The 20,004-nt window shown below is 36.8% G+C and overlaps 1 protein-coding gene across 12 annotated transcripts in view; it reads right to left on the minus strand.

The window, feature by feature from the left end:
- EVI5 (ecotropic viral integration site 5) overlaps positions 1–20,004 on the minus strand; it is an 85,774-nt gene that overhangs the window by 53,999 nt on the left and 11,771 nt on the right. For 9 of the 12 annotated variants that reach the window (XR_012629869.1, XM_074876505.1, XM_074876503.1 and 6 more), the window contains 12 exons: positions 18,911–19,140; positions 14,905–15,094; positions 11,631–11,855; positions 10,529–10,603; positions 9,752–9,877; positions 8,795–8,938; positions 7,684–7,773; positions 7,479–7,576; positions 6,011–6,071; positions 4,060–4,113; positions 1,614–1,646; positions 902–1,048 (listed from right to left, as the gene is read on the minus strand). Coding sequence is in view for 11 of the 12 variants with exons in the window: in XM_074876503.1 (XP_074732604.1) it covers positions 902–1,048; positions 1,614–1,646; positions 4,060–4,113; positions 6,011–6,071; positions 7,479–7,576; positions 7,684–7,773; positions 8,795–8,938; positions 9,752–9,877; positions 10,529–10,603; positions 11,631–11,855; positions 14,905–15,094; positions 18,911–19,140 (1,473 nt within the window). In the remaining variant the exon portion in view is untranslated. Of the gene's footprint in view, positions 1–901; positions 1,049–1,613; positions 1,647–4,059; positions 4,114–6,010; positions 6,072–7,478; positions 7,577–7,683; positions 7,774–8,794; positions 8,939–9,751; positions 9,878–10,528; positions 10,604–11,630; positions 11,856–14,904; positions 15,095–16,698; positions 18,687–18,910; positions 19,141–20,004 lie in introns of those variants that run through there. The other 3 variants (XM_074876510.1, XM_074876504.1, XM_074876506.1) reach the window with 3 other exon arrangements.

Raw genomic sequence — 20,004 nt, forward strand, 5'->3', positions numbered from 1 at the left:
GTAGTTCTAAAAAGTTGTATTTCATACACCGGTATGCCCAGGGCTTCAGACAAGTACTTGGATATCACTTACTTAAAACAACATGAGCATATCCACATCAACACTGCTAGTGCAGAGTTCATTGAGCAAGTTAAGACTGCTGAAACTGCTTCCCTCCCTCTCTCAAGAGAAGATAGTGAGCAGCTTGTAAGTAACTTCAGTCTTACAGTAACAGTGTGAAGTCTTGCACATTATACTACATAAAACACATACACAGCACTACATATAGCTGCTAAGTTATTTTCCTGCTCTATCTGCACATAAAACCCCACCTTTTAGTAAAGTCCTGTAGTTCCGAACTGAGAGACAATACTCTTCTATTTTTGCAAGCAGCAAACTTAAGCATGCTAGGGAAAAAAACAGGTACACAGAAGAAATGTTAACATGGAAGAGACTAACTTAAATGAGAAGCTAGGTAGAGGCGTTATGAATCAACTCTAAAATTTTGAGTATTCAGAGTGACGCAATTTGCAGTGGCTAGATTCTTAGCACTAGGAACTACCAAAGGTTGTGTGTGGTTTTTTGTTAGTATTTCATTGGTGGTGGTGGGTTTTTGGGTTGGGCTTTTTTGTTGTTGTTGAGTTTTTGGCTTGGTGTGTTTTGGTGTGCTTTGTTTTTTGGTTTATTTGGTTTTTGGTGGGTTTTTTTTTTAAACTAATAACTTACATCTATCCAGGGTTATGAATCTCATCTACCAGTAAGAACAGACCAAAATACCACTTAGTCCAATTTGTGTAGTTTTAAGAATGCAAATCACAATGAACAAGCATTTACAATGACAGCACAGAGACCATGTCATGATGATGAAAAATAGACACAAGTGAGTGAAAAAGATGAGATGATGTGCTGCCAGGCTCCTTACCCATTGTTGCTGCTGCTGGAGCTCCCTGATGGTGTTCTCAGCTTGCTCCAGTTTAGTAATGGCCTCATCACTCTGCTGTTTGATGGTGGCCAGCTCCCGTTTTATAAGGTAGTTTTCCTCAGCCTCCTGGGCCCTTGTCACTTGTCCCTTAGGACATAATTTATTTTTTTTAAGCAATTGAGGACAAATCCAAGAAAGACTGCCTTTGTGATGTTTAGCTGCTTATTTCATCAGATTGGTTTTGCAAACAGCACAGAGTACAATTGGTAGAAATTTTAGGACAAGGTAGTACTAAACAGCTGCTTTAGTACTTCATTACAAAGTTCAGCATCCATTTAGCAAGCACAATTGTATACTTGCATTCAATAAAATTCCTTTCATGCAATATTACTCGGTTGTACATGCACAGATTTAAGCTTGCAATATTCAATTTCAGTGTTAATACAGTGTCATAGAATCCATCTGTTCATAGGGATTTGTACCAAAAAATTACATTAGGTTAGGAAAATTATAACAACGTGCAGGTAATGGGTTTATATATTTTTAGTAAACAAAATTAAATAAGTTTCTAGCAAGAGATTAGCTCTATATTTATTGCAAATCAGCAAAGCAGGGATAGAGTACGGCATGCAAATATGCATGCATTAAAGCAGCTTGGGGTTTTTTTGAGAGTAGGAAGAGAGTCATACAGGAAAAGACTAAAAGACTATACCTGTATCAATCTATCTGCCAAGGAAGCACTTTCCTACAAAGGAAAAATTCAGATAGGAATAAGGAAAAGAAAAACCAAAAAACAAAGGGGTGATAATAGTGACAAAAAAGACAAGAGCCGATAGAAAGAGAATGGCCAAGTTCTCCCATTTTCTGTACACTCTTTTTGCTAAATTAACAACTCTTCATATAAATTAAAGCAACTCAAGCCTGAAAGTCCCAGGAAGCAGCCTTTTCTGCAGCAGATTCAACGCAGTCCATTTTTGATACAAGAAGGTCTTAAAGCCAGATTTCTGTAACACATAAAAAATCACCTACAGGAGACTAGGTATTTTTATCTGAACAGCTTGCTTCCCTAATTAATCAAATTTACTGATACATTATCTGATACAATCTAGTAGATAGATGCAAGATGTGGTCTATGGTCCGTCCACAACAGGAAAGGAAGGCATAATTTGAGCACAAAGAAAACTCCACTAAGCATCAAGGTATTCATGCAGAACAAAAGCTTCCAAAAAGATGAAGCAGGAAAGTTAAATGGTGCAAACTGGCAGACACAAGTAGAAAATTTCAACTATGACAGCTAATATTTTGTTTTAGTGACCTCTTGCAGTAAATCAATTGAGCAGTTCATAGATTCTCTTCCCTTGACAAAGTTTTGCAAGAAAGAACTTTCATTTATACACACTGACAAGCACTGCACCCCCTCAACTGCACATTTAATTAATTTATACTCTATCACCCTTGAAAGCACTCAACTTTTGCAGATTCTAGAACAAGAAAACATCTCTTCGCAGACCATCTTTGTCCTTGGAACGTTTCTTAAAATTCAAGTTCAAACTGGTTAATAAGAGCTATTACTTAGAAGATAAGGTGTTTGTCATTAAGGTACACTAAGGAAATCACAACTAAATCATACAGGTGAGGATGAGGAAAAAAATATTTCAAAATAAAAAGAAGCTTCCAGCAGAAGAACTGAATTTGTTTGTTCACACTTTGATCTGTTTTTCAGATGCTGCGATGATAATGATCTTCAGAAATTCTTACTAATAGATAATATTTTCCCATTTTGAAATGTTCCAATTCCAGTCAGAATGGGATACTCTGAAAGTGAATTCTGAAATTTTAAGTATAGAATTGCAAAAGCACTAGCATCTGGCAGTTCATCATGAACTTCCTATTAAAAAAACCAAACCAACAAACAACTGATTTCAAACCTCTGCAAGTTAAGTATAAAATAGGGATATTTACTATTATAAATTTTCCAAGAGCATTGAAGTGATTCACTACAGCTTCAAACTTCTTAAAAAAAGCCTGCTCTTTTCAGTTAATTTTATCAGCACTTCAATATTAGAAACAAAGATGTTTACAAAATTGTATTTTTGGTCACAACTTTCACAGTATGTCCTCATTATGTGCTTTTTTCCAAACTAAATTCAGAAGTCAATTAACTAGAATTTAACATACATTGACTTTTTTGAAGAAACTGTAATGGATTTAATATCTGAAGTGTGACATCTTTCAATCGTGTCACTCTAAATTGAATCTTTACCATTTTCTTCCCTGTGAAACATGAACCATTTGCAACTCACAAGAGCATTCAATTTCATTTGTTGAAAGATAGTTGGTATTTGTGGTTAAGACGGACAAGAATGTTCTCCTTCTAGAGCAGACCAGCTCAGATGCAATCTGTCACAGGAAGCGTGACACCAGAATACAGGAGAACAATGCCTGCATGTTGGCAACATACCAACAAGTTATCATGCATACCTGTAAAGTTTTATCTAGTTAGAGAAGCCGAACAGAACTCTATTCCAGACTGAATCTGAGAAGAATGTCGTAAAAGACATTCTCCCCACTGCCGCCCCATGTACCCAGAATTGCTACAAAAATTCAAAACTGTGTAAAAATAAATAAATGACAGCAGACTTCCTGTACTGAATGTGAATGCTGCAACAGCACCCCTCTACTGCTGTATTCACTAGCGATGAAGTTATCTGCTTTCATCTCCATCTCTCTGGTCATTGGTAGGTCTGTCATTTTGCTCCTATGTAAAAACACTCAGCAACTTCAGATTTTCAAAATCGAGGATTCCCTCATAACAACCTCTTTTCCACCCAAGCAGTCCACTATTTCATGCAGTCTTCTGGACTTTGAACAGATGCTTCTAATTCAGAAAGAAAACAGTACAACAAAAGTTGGGTATGTCAAAGTGTTTGATTCCACATTCACTAAGAGCCAGACCTAACAACCTTAAACCTTAACAAGCACTGACCCTACTTGCTTTGTTATTGCCATGCTATTTGGCTAATCACTGTTAGTAAAAACCATAGATTAGCAGGAAAAACACTAAGCTATAATTCTGAGATTCCCATTTAATGTAATAAAATTGCCATCAATTTAAGTATAAATTAACACAGATTAAATCTGATCACCAACATACTTACTTTTTCTAATGTTTCAATGCGCTGTTTTAGGAGTCTATTTTCAGTTCGTAACCTCTGGAATATAAACAGTTCAGAATTGTATTTCTCAAGTTATGAATTGGAAGTCTGATAAAAGCCAAGCAATCTAACAATGTTTTTATATCATCACATCTATGAAAATCAATATAAATACAAAAATAATTAGTGACCTTTTTAACATCCTGTTATCTGATGTACTAACTCAAAAGATGAGTTTGATACAGCAAAGGTGAAAACTCCTCTGTGTTATGTGAAAGCATTTGTATTCATTAGATGAAAGCAGTATGTCTGCAGGTGAACCACAGGGCTTAACCACACGTCAGACTTGACAGAGCCAGACACAGTCTTCATGGTTAAGGGACACGAAAGTGCACTCCCTGTACTAGGACAGGCTAATGAGATAGCTACAAGTTTCCTTCCTTTTCCTCCCAATAATTTATGTTAAATTATATAATAATATTTATTTAATCTGTAAGGTTATACTAAGAATTATTTACCTCAATGCCCCAGACGTGAGAAAGAATTGTACCAAATTGCAAATTTTACCAGTGCATTTCCTGTAAATTTTAGCAGTCAGCATTCAGATAGAAGAGATCTGTAGCCCTGAGAATAGAGCCATGGATATCAGTTCAGTAATGCTTTATTCTGTCAGGCTAAGAGGCAGACTCAATGTGCTTGTTTTTCCATCTCCCTAAAACAGCAGAGCTTCTTAGCAGAAGAGAGCAAGTCAGAAATGGTTTATATCAGATCACAAAGCAGGGCCTAGAAGCAGACAGCTTTGGGTTGTTAGGGTGGGTTGGTTGGGTTGGGGGGGTTTTGTTTGTTTTTGTTGGGGTGTTTTGGGGTTGGGGAATGAACAGGGCAAGATTGAAGTTAGAATAAGAGTCTAATGGTACAGTTGTCTTCGAAATTATTTTATTCTGCCCTATTCTGCAGAGAGCTGCCATTTAAGTCCTGCAAATCATCTGATTTCAAATTATAGACCATTACAGGAGGCCTAATGTTGCTAACTGCCTTGCTGCCTGTTACAACGATAATAAACTGCCTGGAAAAGCTTGGAACACCTTTGTGCTCCCAGGTGCATGTCACTGAATTTTTCTGAAGAACCAATGCCTTAAAAACTGATACTGAAAGGCAAAATGACTAGCAGTGGTCAGGAAGAAGGAAGGCTGTACCTTGCTCCCTCTACTAAGCTTTATATACTACACTTGCCCATCATTTCTCCTACTACCTTTTCTCATGGAACTGGCTAAAAACATGACACAAGGAAGCAAATCCAGATCAAACACCATGCTGTGAAAAAAATGTGAAAAAGGGAAAAAAACACAGCAAAAGCCTATTTATGTCACAAAAGCAAAAAGGTGCAGTGATTAAGGACATACAGAAAGCAGGTCAGTTAGTAAAAGGGAAACATAAACTGCACTCGCACTGTGATTTTTTTTTTCCCCCCTCACATTATGTATCAATTGAAAAAGCTCCAAAAGAAAAAGTGACCGCAGACAGAAGACACTCAATCTGGGGTCCAATGCACAAGAAAAATCAAGATCTCAAAATCAATGATAAACCACTCAAGTGCATTCTGATAAACTCTATCTTAACATGTCTTACAAGCCTGTTTGGGACACTTACATCTAAACCAGCATGTTCAGAACCTCTGATAAATGATGCCATTTGTAATCATGCTTTAGTCAGGGGAAAATAATGAAAACTAAATACAGCAGGTCTCCATCAAAGATTTTTCTTTAAAAGTTCATCAGAAGTCTCAATAATTTCACTGTAAGTGTCCTTTATGAACAGATATCCCAAATACAAATGTTGAAAGAAAAGAATTTGGGGACCTCAATTATGTTCTGCTACATACACAGCTCAAGTATATAACCCCACATCTAGGAATTAAACTGGTCCATAAATAAATCTGTTTTGGGTCTCTTACTTTAATTTCAACTTGTTCTTCCATTTCTTTTGTCTTTATTGTAGTGTATTCCTTTTCTAACCTAAAAATTAGAAATCGTAAATTATGATTAGAAAATTTGCGGATAGCTTGGTGTTGTACCTAACAAATAACAGTAGAACAGAGATACAGATTATTGATATTTCCTCTGTTTAAGTAGACACTTGAAATGCACTCCTGTAAATATTTAGACTGGACATTAAATTTAAACACAAAGACTTCTGTAGATATGAACAGAGTCTGAACCAGCACTCTGAAGTGCAGGTGCTTGCCTGTATACATTTACAGTGGCAATGATTTGGAGCTACTCTGTAATAACCATTCAGTGTAATGATGTGATAATCGATTCGATAGATTCGGCCAAAAGAAAACAAAGCTTGGAAAGCCTGGAAGACAGAAAGATGCAAAAAGATTTGAGACAAATATCTTAAACATATAAAACAATTTTGGCTCCTCTCCAGCAAACCACAAAGTTCTCCCAATTGAAAAAGGTGGCAACAAGAAAAACAAGCTGAGATAAACAATGCCTCTACAGAAGGCAACCAAGGAAGTTTAGACTTGGAATGGCAGGATTTTAAACTACGTACATTTATACCGGCTTTCAGAGAAAATGTTTTTCCTGAAAGCTTTGTTACCAGTTCTGTTTCAGAGAAGACTGTTCACTCTACAGCATCGATCATAGGCCACTGACAGAAGGACTGGCAAATTCAACTTGAAAGACCCTAACACAGACTGCAGTGCAAGAACAGTGAATGTACAATACATTACAACCAACCAGAGAATTGCCAAACTTAACCCTGGAAAAGCACAGTATGTGCAGCTTGTCTTATCAAAGCATAATTTACCAAAGGCAGAAAAGATAAGACATGCAACTGACCTTAAAAAAAAAAAAAAGTAGTACTGTGCTCAGGATTTCAAACCCCAAATGAAAGTGATTTTACAATTATCAATGCTATTACAAAGTTTCATCCATTTATATTTTAAATGACGCTAATCTTGACCATACGTGCACTCCTTAGCACTGTGATTACTAGTCTTAAAAATTTAGGCCAGATCAAAGTTTAACCTCCTTTCCCTACTTCGCCCTCAGAAAAACAAATAATCCCTCTCCCCACAAAAACCCACAGCCTGCCACACATGCTGCTTTTTTCTATTCAGATCCTATTTGCAGAAGTGCTGTAATTCCCCATAACTTGCAGCTTTATTCAAAAGCTTTTTAGATTATTTTTATAAATGAGATATAGCTCTATTGTATTTTAAAATAAAAGTAAATACAGTTTTAGAAGAATTTCTTGCAGACTGAACTTCAGTTTTAACTGTTTATAGTATAAAACAAAAAAATTTAAAGATGGAAAATTCAAAATTAAATACTGAATAGCTAGTTTTAAAGATAAACAAACAGTAGCTCTTAGCAACAGTATAATCTATTTTCTCAAAATGTTATACCTACTTTTTCATCTTTTTTGCATTGTATTTGACTTGGTAAGATGCTTGGATTAATTTGTCTGGACCACTGTCAAACTGATGTGGAATGACCTTTTGAAAGTGCTAAAAGCAATCAGAGCACAAGATTACATATAATTAATAGCTGCAAGGAAATACACACACATTACACATTTCAGACATCTCTTACAATTATTATGACCTTAATTTACCTGTAACATTCCTTCCATGTCAAGTTGCAGTAATTCTGCTTGGTTCATCTGAAGTACTGCTAAACCTACTCGAAATACTATCTCTAAACCCTGAAAACAGAAGTTAAGAAATATCCAACAATTATTCATGGCATTGTCAACAGTACAGGATGATTCTACGATTTATTAGTGTTGGAAATCTCCCCCAGTTTCTCAAACGAGCAAAAGGGCTACTGAAAAAAATATCTCAACAAATTAGTTTCAGGTTTCTTATTTTGTCCCAAGAACAAGTAGTCCAGCTATTTGTCCTGATGCCGGACCCAACCCCTCAGAGAGGCTAGTGCTGAAGTAAAAATTCCTGAGTCACAAGTGTTCTCTATGACAGTTTTATCAAACATTCTAAATACATCTAGTACAAAAACACCCCACGCACTTCTCAAAAAAGCCATTTTCATTTCAGACATGGTATAACACAGTTGAACTATTTAAACAGATACAAGGGAATGTCTCACTCATATATGCTGTCTCGGACATTCTTGTGCATAAACTGAAAGGACCCACCTTGGATTTACTATTTTCTAAAAGATGATTGCAGAGAAGGAGCATAAATGGACCATAAGTTTTGGTCCATGCAAAGCTCTAATCCTAAACACGATTTAAGTGTCTTCATGATAGTTACACTGAATAATTCCATAAATTTCTTTGGCTACTCTTCATCATCTGGACAATAAAAGATGCCAACACTCCTCTTGGACCGCATATTCCCATGGAGCTTTAATTTGGCCTGAAAACAGCATTAATTCCACCCCAAACTTACTCTAATACTGAGAAACTGCTGTCCCTGTTGTATGCAGTGCTATTGCACTGCATCCAGAACTGACAGATTTGGTAACTCTTCAACAGACTTAAGAGGGCAAAATTGTATACAGTATCTACAGTCAAAGATTTAGTTGCTCTTCCTTGACAAACTATATCCACAGACATCTTCCCCTACAAAATCATCTGATAAGCATAAGGACTAAAAAGCAAGACTACTGAGACTTGCCCATCATAATGGGATTTAAACCACTACCTAAATAACTGCTTTTAACAGCCACTCTTGAAATACAACATATGAGTATTGAGTAGTTACCTCAGACATAAAGATATCAAATATTCTTGTTGCAATCGGTAGTGGAAAAGTTGTAAGGAATATAGTTAAAAACCATGACGACGCATACATAGAAGTGTGGAAACTCTGAGACTGAAAGTGCACATAAAGCTCTGGAAGATGCTCCTGGAAAAGAAAAGGAAGAAAAAAAAGTATATACATTAAGCTTCTGCTGGTAGTTTTAATGTGCCCATGTTTGTGACAAATTTTAAATAAAAGAAGAAAATAACTGATATTTAGCACAGACAGCAGCTTTGTAACACAGGACTAGGAAAGATATTACTCGTCTTTATCAAGAACCACGCATCAGAAGTCTCCATATAGAATGCCCTACAGCACTTCTATCCTGCAAAGCACAGGTTAGAAAAACACTTCTTGATCCTAATAGGAAGTCACAAGCTTGTAAATCCCTAAGTCACATCTAGAGCAAGCTACAAAAAAAGAGCTGGAAAGATGTAGGGTATGGCCAGAGACCATTTGCTATGTACATCCCACCCCGATCATCCAACTGGATTACAAAACACAAACCTGTCTGTCTCTACCAGCTCGACCAGGAAAGAAGTGTTCCGTGTCCCAAATCTGAACACAACTTTAATTCTCATATAAGGGTATCTCCCAGCTTCCATCTTTTAGAACAGCTATGAAGACAATAACTATGAAGACACTGATTTTCAGAATCTTCAGTCCAAACAGAATTAGACATTCTTATGCATAAACTGCAGGATTACAAATCCTCATGCTTCAGTGTTTAAAGCCAGTCACTGTCTGCCAAAGGTTAAAAAAGTAGACAACACAGCCACATGCATTTACTTCTGAAGTTCTGAAACTAGCTACTGGCAAGAGAGCACCCTATTAGCCAACAGGCATGCCTGCTCTTGAACTGTAATTCAAGTTCCTTACTGCTTACTGAAGAGAAAGTTTGATAGATTTTGTATGTACCTGTATCATGCATTCAAACTGGTACATACAAAGGCCCAGTTCAGCCATGCTTGGTTTAAACAGTTCTCGTAGTCTGTAATCTTGCATTAATTTAACAAACACACAGAATGCCTCTTCTTCTGGCATCTATATTGAAAATAAGAAAGCACAGTAAAAACTCTGGACAAATGTAAGGATATATCAGACTAAGTTTAGGGTTTAGTTTGTTTGAGTTTGTGTGTGTGCATGCAGTGGGGTTTTTTTTCTTTTGTTTTGGTTTTTTAAGGGATTTATAACCCATTACTGTAATGAATTTTTGCATATATTGAATTCTAGCAAGTGATTTCTAAACTTAAATGGAGGTCTACAAGTATATCCTACTTTGTCATAAAACAAAAGGCAGTAATACAAAGGCAGCTTTAAGATTATCAGATCAACTGTGAAACTTTACTTGAACTCTGAGGAGATTCAGTGTAGTAGAATTGATAATAGAATTGAAATGAGACATGCGTCAATAGTTGAAACAACATTCATCAAAATAGCTTGCAAGCCTGCAATCCTACCTTAGCTCTGAGAAATAAATATGTTCTCCCACTCAAAGATAGTATCTTCTTGGCAAATAGAACCATAGAGAATAAATCTCATTTGATTTGCAGAGTAAACAGCTGCCCTTGACAATTCCATTGTAACAAAACGATGAAGGAAAACTATTATAAAAATTCCCAATAAACCTCCATAATATATTATACATTCTAGTGGGGATTTTAAAGGTTCACATATTAAAAAAATCATGTTTACCTGCATAAGCAGTAATCCAACTATAAAAGCGCTTCCTTGACAGTATCCAACTTCCCGATCCACCAAAGAATAAGCCTGGGAAATAAAATTTTAAGACTCTCAACAATTAAAAACTCATTATCAATAAAAAGCAATCATAGTTCATGCTGTTATTTTGCTAATAATATACTCTTCCTCTCCCAAATCCAGTGAGGACAGACATTCTATTCCGAACTTGTAGTCAGATATTCTAGTTGCTACTTGCTGCTACTAAGGGGTATGAACTCTGCTCTCTGATAGCCTACAAAGCTAAAATAAAGGCATACCTAAAAAAAGTCATGCTGTTTTCAACTACAGGAATTTGCCAAAAGACAACAGAGACAGCTAGCATACAAACTGCACAAGGTTACTACTCATATAGGAGACAGACCAGACAAAGAAACAACAGTTCTGTTCAGAAAACTTATGTGCTGCAGTTGTATTTACAGGTGGAGGTAATGTGGTGATCTCCATGCATGCTGCATCTTCATTTTAGAGTTACGGTAGTTACTATGATTTGGAAAGCTGCCAACTTTTCTGTTGAAACTACATTGTATGGAAAAGTCTGTCTTTCAAAAATTAACTTCTACTACAATGAAGACAGGATAATGCAAACTTACTTCTCTGGTGGCATTCTCATTTTGTGCTTGGGCACTGTTAACAACTGCACATTAGCTTCTACCTGCCATTTGTTGCTACCACTTGCAGGTTCAGAAACACCTGAAAACTCAATGCTAGTTCTGATTTACAATGTTCTTGTCTTGGTCAACACTGTTTACTTTACTTCATGGCACACTTTATTCCATTATACTATCAGGAGTTAGCATGTGACTTTATTTTAATGCAAACTTACTAAGTTTTTTAAATCTCTTATAAAGTAAAACCATTAGCTATAGGAATCCCATATTTGAAAGCTATCTTTGAAACCAGGATGTAATTTGTTAAACCATTCCAGTGACAAGTAAGTTGTAAAAACTTAAGCACATGTAACTGATGCAAGTTCCCTATACACAAGGAAAATTATTTTCCAAACCTTTGTACACATTCTTGCTAATGTATTTTCAGGGCTGAAATACTGACTTACCTTCATTACATTGAACAAGACCTCCTGTCCAAGGCTGTCTTTTTCTTTAAAGAAGTCATGTTCAGGGTATGTTCTAGCAATGTCCCTTCTTATTAATTTCTCACAAGGAGATGTCATTTTCAAAAGCTCTGAATACTGATCCTTAATTGGCATGCTTTGAGCACTGCATAAAAGTTGCCAGACAATGGCTCTGAAATGATGAGGTATTCCTTTTCGAACAAGCTCCTAAAGCACAAAGAGAGACACAAATTCATTTTTATTTCTTGAAAATATAAGCCTAAAGAACAAAACACTTCAACAAATTAAGTTCCTTGCAATTTCAGAAAATGTTTATGTCATGTCACAAACCAATCAAACAGTTGTAAGGTGTAAACTTCAATTTCAGTGTGATTGTTAGCTAACAAAAGTAATGAGACTCTGAATCCTTTTTAATGGCTAAATTAGCTAATGAAAGTAGTCTCTATTCATAGTAAGCTACTTGAAAAACTGAATATTCAAGTAATTTTAAACAAGAACTCCCATTACCCAGAATTTAATACAGTTATTTTTATATTTCACAAAAGATGACTGAAGATAGCACCCTTACATTGTATTTGTAGTGATTGAAATATAAGAAATCACCAATTAAAAATTATTTCCAAGACAGATAAACGATAAAGTGGAACTAACTGTAGCACAGCCAACTTCAACAAAAAAAAAGTGCACAGTACTACTATCAGAAGTCATTTGACAAAATTGACAAGTTGTGTCTAAATTCTCTGGTGTGCCAGTATTTCCAAGTTCTCTTTTAAGAAAGTATTTAAATGTAGTTTCAGACACTGGACCAAGAAAACATTAAGTTTACATCTACTGAATTAACTAAATTTACTGTATCTTCCCTGGAAAAAAAAAAATCAGCCAGGTATTACACAATTCAGGCCTTCCCAGATGAATAGATCTAAGAACATGATACTTGTCTTTCAAGAAAGCACAAGCAGAAAGTAGTTTTATTGCTCGATCTGAAAACTGAGAAAAAAGTATGATTCAGGAAGTTTACAGACTGTCTTAGTGGTACTTTCTGCAACTAGAATCAGTCTGACCTAGAAGATTGTCTCTTCAAGACAAGAGGGCTCCTTTCATAATTTTTTGTACTTTAAGAACTGTTATCAAGTATTCAGTCTCAAGTATAGTTTCTTTCACTAGTATTTATTCTGAAGCCAGAGTAATCTCTTATTCTGCACAGCTTTCTCTTTTTCCTGTTTGTTCCAAACATTTCTTCTACTTCTTCAAACATTAGTTAATGCAACAGTGATAACTTTTAAAGATAAGACTCTTGCTTTCAAGTTTTGTTTTTGTTAAGCTTGAACTCTACTTGCAGGAGTTTTGCATCACTGACCTCAATTTTCTAACATCCCTAAGATCTCCAGCCTTCTTCAGAACCATCCTAATAATGCCAATCCAACTATTTGTCCCGTCTACTGTGTTATTTCCTAAAAAAATTTCCAACTCCAAGACAACAACCCTAATGCATGAGCTTTCCACATCTGTCTCTAGCTATCATTTGTCAACAACACACTATCAGATCGTAGATCAGTCATCTGAAGCCTCAAGGGCTACTAATAACTAAGCATTAGCAAGTGGTTTCTTGCTTTAAGTGACCGTGCACCTGCTTGACAGAGTAACAGGGTTAATACCTCCATCAATCCTAAAGGAAAGCAGAAAAACACACCTACTAAGCAGGACTAAAATGATGCTATTCTACATGGTATTATGCACACGGAAAAGCAGGACTTGTCCTCCTTCAGAATCCCTCCATAAACAGGAAGCAAGTTCTGAAGTGGATCAAGAGACACAAGGATGGAACACATCGCCTATGCAGGAAGGTACATGCATCTATGCCTAAAACTTAAAAAACTTGCCAGATATCCAATAACTTAAGACCAGCTTTTACAGCCAAGACAAAAAGATACCTATTCCGCTGAAGTCATACCTACTGGCGCAATCAGGAAATACGTAAGGATGTTCTGGTATTCCATCGTAAGTACAGAATGACACAGTTTAGGCTGACTTTCCACAAACAAAACAAAAACATTATTGAGAATTATTTAACCAGCAAAGGAAAACTCACTAGCAATATAATTAAATATTTACTAAAATTTAGTCAAATGCTCCCCAAATTATACTTGGCCCACTGTAAAAACGAGTGATACTTGTGACACTTCAAAATGTTCAAATGCAGGCAGTTCAAATTAATTCTATCCAACCAGATCTACTTATTACCATCTCACTTCTCCTTTCTCTTGCCAGGTTCACGTGGCCTTCTTTTCGTGGCCTCTGGGGAACACCTTTCCAGAAACTGTTTTCCCTATGCAAGCAGGAAGTCTTGAATTCATTTTCTTCCCTTGTTTCCTCTCTCAAATCATGTTCTCTCTTCACAACTGCTTCACATAAAAGATACTTTACTTTAGCCCATTGTTCTGCCTTCCCACAATCTATTCACACACACACATTTCAAACTGCTCAAAAGGCCTTGAAATTTGTATTCTGCACATAAAACTACAGACTAGAGCCAATAAAGAACCAAAGCAGAACAGACTTTCCTACGAACAAAAAAATCCCACGCTGCTGTACTTGCTGCCTCTGAAACATGGATACATTCAAATGCCCTAGATGCTTTTTAGTTGAATTTAAAGTGTAATTGAATTCCACTTCTGTCCATGCCCACAACTAACCCAGACTGGACACATACTGGTCAAAGTTTGTCCAATCCACTCAGAATTTAGAAACTATGTGTTCTTCTGCTTGAGGTCATCCCTGGGGTCAACACACTTGGCATGCACAAAAACCTAAACTCATCAGAGCCTCGTACAGTAGAATTATTAGTTCTTCCAACAAGAACACTTTAAAAAGACAGCTGCTCAATGGGAAAATAATGACAGCATCCAGCTCTCAGATGCCCTTAAGTGGGTTTTAAGTAATTCCATTTTGGAAACATGAAGCAAATCTTCCCTATATTCATGGGAATCTCTCATTAGAGGTAGACTGAAAGCTTTAGTATTCAAGATATAGTAAACGCACCTAGTTTTCAATAAGATACTTTTGCTGGGCAAAACTGTTACCAAAGTCTGGTAACAATCACATAGGAAGTACTAAGGCTTAGGGATGGAATAGATTCAGCTGGAAGCTTCTCTTACATATTTATTTTTTTTAAAAAAAAGACCAACAGGAAGGTAAAACAGTATCACTTACATCACATTAGAAATATACCCTAAAAAAAATAGTGTCCAACTACTACCTTAACTTGCTTTTCTTTCTTTTTCCGTACATCTTCCCACTCATTCACAATCCTCCCCCACAGGATCCATGAGTCTTCTTCAAGATGGCTGAGATTGCTAGAAGCTGATGAACTAGATACAAGAGAAGATCCACTATTTCTTCTTGACCCATTTACTGATCGCAAGGATTTGCTATCTGTTTCCAAGAGTCTGCAAAGAAAGCACACAAAACCCAAATTCAAGTTCTTCTAATCACAGGACCACACTATTAATTGTTTGTTTTGAAGTCAATTCGCCCAACCTCTTTACAAAGAAACCACCCAAATGTTCAGTGGAACAGTTTTTCCAACATACATTTGTACTAAATTCGATAAGAAGAACTGGTCAATGTTACTGTTTCTTCTTGAGATCTCAAGTAATTCTGCAGACAGAAGAACAGCTCACATAACAGCATTTTAAAAAAACAGATAAAAATGTCACACCATGCATCAACAACACTACAAGAAGTGAGATTTTAATATAAGCATTTTTCAGTCTCATGAACTAGATCTTAATACATAAAGATATCAAATTAGAGAAAGTACAGAAGCATTGCAAGTCCAACTCTACACATTCATCACCTGGAGATTAATAGCCCTACAGGGAACATGCACAAATTTTGTTTTGAGACATAAGTACCAGCAAGAGGTCTTTGATTTTACTAGCAACAAAAAACCCACAGCTGTTGTGCATCAGACAGACAAAGAGAACATAAGGAAGTTAAATATATTCAGTGATAGTGTCAAATGGCAAAGTACTGCAAAAGAGACAGTAATTTTAAAGAAAAGACAAAAAATTAGCCTCGTAAAAGACACGAGAATTACTGGGGTTATCAGGCAGCAAGGTTTGCCAAGTGCAGGACAAGTTCCTGAAGAGATTTCCCTGTTAGCTGGTTGCTATGGCCATCAGTTTTGCAAGGAGCTGAGATTCTGGACAAAAAGGTGTGTTTTGTTTAGCTTCAACCAATATTGAGCCCCATAAGCAGGGGGAAATTTTTCAGACCACATGTTAGGTAAGAGCAAGAAATCAGACTAACTTGATAAAGTCTTTTGCTATATCAAGAGTTTCATTTGCGATTTAACTTCCAAGAATTCCAACATCTGTAAATCAGAGTGATCTGGTTGAGTAATTTCTCAATGCACCTGCACAAAAGCTAACACCTCTCCCAGCATTTTGGCAAGGCCAGGTTAGGTTTTCGATATTTAATAAATTATAACCTGAGTTATATTGTACCTGAGATTGGACACAAATCTCAGCATACCTACAATTTTTAAGCTCTCTGCTACTATAGAGATATTTATACTAGCTTTCCCTGTTCCCAGCTTCAATCTACTGGTGTTTATGGAAGTTAGGGAGAAATGTAATTTAGTTCATGAAAACAACAAGTACAGTCTCTGCAGTGGTATTTTATCTGGAAAAGGATTAAATAGTAATGCCTTTGGGGGAAAAAAAAAAAAATCAAGCTTTTTCAAGACCAATTATAAATTTAGTATATATTACTGGAATGCAGAAAATCTTGTTTTGAGGAAAAAATGAAAAATCCATTTTTAACATTTAGAAACCTGGCCTATGCTGATCTATAACAAAAATTTACAGTTTGGAACTCCTCCTCTCAATCTGAGACAGTGCCTAAAGATCAAATTCTAAGTGATCACAGAGAAAAAACAAGCACAGAATAAACATTATGATTACAAAAAACAAGGTTCTAACTAGTCACTCTCAGTTTTTACAGCTTTCTACAGAATTTATGCTAAGTTTCAGTAATTTGACCTTACCTGGATAAACTCATTGTCCTCAGATTTGAAAATGGGAAGTTCTTTTTACAGTAAGTAGCGAGTTCTGTGGCATTTAGTCACTGTTTTCTTTCACTTAAAATTTATAAATGATTTACTAAGGCCAAACAGCTCCACCAGGACTCTGGACCCAGCTACCTCATTATTCTGAGGGGACTTTCAGTATAATTGGATTACAGAATGCTACAAGGCATAGTTTGATACAATTTGAGTTCTTTCTAGCTGTTTAATTCATATTATCCTTATTGACATAGAAGCCAACAATGAAAAGGAAACCTTTAAAAATAGCCATCACCAGCAATTCTTCCAGCACGCAGAAACAAGAATAGTTCCCTGTGTTCAGAGTGCAATTCCTCGTCAACAAAGTGCCACTGTGCTAAAATGCAGATTCAAACTGTTCCAAAACTATAGTGCACCCAGCATAAGAGCACCAAATTTCTGTATTAAAGTGTAGTATCTCACAAGAAAAGATATGCTTGATAGGATAGCCTCTAACTAGAATTCACACACAAGACTAATGTGGGATTGAACAACAGGTCTGGCTAAAATTAAGTAAAACCAGACAACACTTGCTAGCTTATTTACTAAATGAAGAAAGCTGACTTGAAAAAGAAAGCCTAGCAATCCCAAACTCCCATTCTTCTTTCAACAAGCAAGCTAGTCTAACTGCAGGGCTTAATGAGATGACTCTCATGTAAAGACATTACGCTCCAACACAGATAAGGGGTCCAAAGAACCCTGCTTCTCAAATAAGTTAATCACTTAGTTGTGAACAGAGCAGAATGCCTCAGATTAAATGCAAATTAGCTTTCTTAAAATTACTGTTTAATTTTCTTCTTCTTTAGATAAATTTTCATTTGCATATCAAAAATTACATATAGTTCATCTTTGAAGGAGAGACGATCTCATAAATCACAAGGAGAAGAGGATGAGGTGGTTCTAGAAGCTGCCTTCCATTCTCGGTCAAGAACCAGACAGAGATAACAAAATCCCTGTAAGCTGTGTTGCTATTAGGCTGCAGAATACGAACATGAGAGAAGACATGCCAGGTGACACAGTGGCATTAGCCCCTCCTCCTCCCAGTACTCTTCTCTACTGAAAGTTACTACCCTTATAACTGAGTCAGCAGAGTTAAAGAACAAAAAGGCAGTCCCTCAACTGCCTCGGTGCAAAGTCCAGCACGCCAGCAGAAGCTGGAACAGAAGCTACTTTGAGCTAAACTATCAAACTCCGCACTTCACTACAGCACAAAGGATAGCATCAGGAGGTATCAAAGCCCTGCAGTTATGTGCTACATCTAAAACCTATCTGGAGCTCAAGTCCTCCTTTACAGTCAACCTCTCACGAACTACTGGAAGATACTTGTCAAATATAACCAAATTTTGATGACTTAAAAGTCCTCAGAACTGCAAGTACATATGGGTTCTGGAAATTCAGCATACAGTCCAATTTCATCTTAGTGAGCAATCAGTAAGATTGCCAATTTGCAATTACTGTGCACGTCAAGAGTAACTGATCCAACTGAAAGTTGCATCTTGAACTATAGATGGTATAGATAAATATACACTTATGGAAAGCCTGCCAAGAAGACGGTTGCTTACTATCAAAAAAAAAAAAAGCCAGGATGAACATAAAGGACTGATTAGGAATTTCCTTTTCATGAAATTAAGATATTATGCATCTGCCACCATTAGTGTAACAGCAGGAAGATGGCTGAACACTGTTCTGTCTCTAAACATAGCGGGCTATATAGTGAAAAGCAAGACCTGGGTAAAAAGGGAAAAAATAGAGAAAATAGAATTTAGAGATCTATAAGATTTCAAAAGCTAATAGAAATTATAGTTTTGATCTAAGAAGGTGAGAAGGTTATATGAAAGTCTCATCCCCGAGATACTGTAGTTTAAACTGAATTCTGAAGGTCACATGGGTCCAGTGTAATTTCTTAGGATTAGAGGCAGCTATAAACACTCCTGTAAAACCAGAAGATAAAAACACATTTTAGAGTTCCACAAAACCAGAACTTGTGAAAACACAGCACAAGAACACAAGTGCATAAACCTTAGAGCCTTGAAATTGAAATGTTGTGCCATGAAGTTTTACCTAACCCCTCTTTAACAGCCTCTATGCTGAAATTGCAGTAAACCTATTTTAGTCTCATTACTATACTTTGAAGACCAAAAAGTTTTCCATTCACCTGTTCTGTTCCTCAAGTTTAGCGAGTAATTCTAAGTCGTCTGGACTCAGCTGAGTTGGTGAGGATGGTGATAACGCGGGTGTAGATAGAGTGGTAGAGGAGGATGTAGTGTGTAATGAGGCAGATGGACTTGCCACCTGACTGGCCATTTGACTGACGGTGTGCGATACAGTGTTCTTCACCCATGAGAGAGTAGAGCTCAGCTTTCCTGCCACCTTGTCTGTCGCCACCTGTGATGACAAAAAGAAGAGGATGCAATAGTTGTCTTTTTTTAATACCTTTTTTCAGTAGACCTGCTGCACTGAACAATGGAAAAAGTATACCATGTGCATGAAGTGATACTGAGATTATTTCTCCACAACACCCAAGACTCTCAGAAGCAACCCAAGCATCAACAGCAATACAATACTATAGAAGAAGTAACATGTAAGTATGCTGCTAATCCACAAAGAAAGACTCAGGAATTCCTGACGTATAGTCACAGAGCTCATTTCTGCAGTACAGAAATACCACAGGATCCAGGACCAGCTCAGACTTCCCATTACAAAAATAAATAGAAATAAAAGCTTATTTTAAAACATCTTAAACTAATAATGGCATAGATACTGTAGAAAAAGAGGTATAGAAACAGTCAACTACTTTACTGATGGACAGTGGAACAGTACAAGTATATCAGTGCAAACACTCCAGATCACCTTCATTAATCCCTACAGTGGCAGGACAGAGGAGCAGGGGCACCACATTTCGAATCTACACCAAAGCAAAAGATCCTTTAGCATCTGCCAGTGCACAGAAAACAGTCACAAAGAATTTATGCCCATGAATCTAAACCAGCTCCTGAACATCTATAATAAGGCCTCATGCTGCCAGCTCTTCTCCTTCCTCATTTTCTCTTCAGGTCGCCCCTACAGCAAGCGTCCTTTAGCTCTGATCCCACTGCCAGCGCCTGGACAAGCCTGGGGTTTGAGACTGGTCCTGGAGGAACAGTGAGAGGTGCTACTAGAGCAGAAGGGAACTCTGTCAGACAGTCCGGGAAACTGCGGGACCAGGAATGAGGAGGCTGACTGGGGCTGATCATAATCTGCTGCTACTTC

This window comes from Strix uralensis, chromosome 8 (assembly GCF_047716275.1).
Source record: "Strix uralensis isolate ZFMK-TIS-50842 chromosome 8, bStrUra1, whole genome shotgun sequence".
Lineage (NCBI taxonomy): Eukaryota > Metazoa > Chordata > Aves > Strigiformes > Strigidae > Strix > Strix uralensis.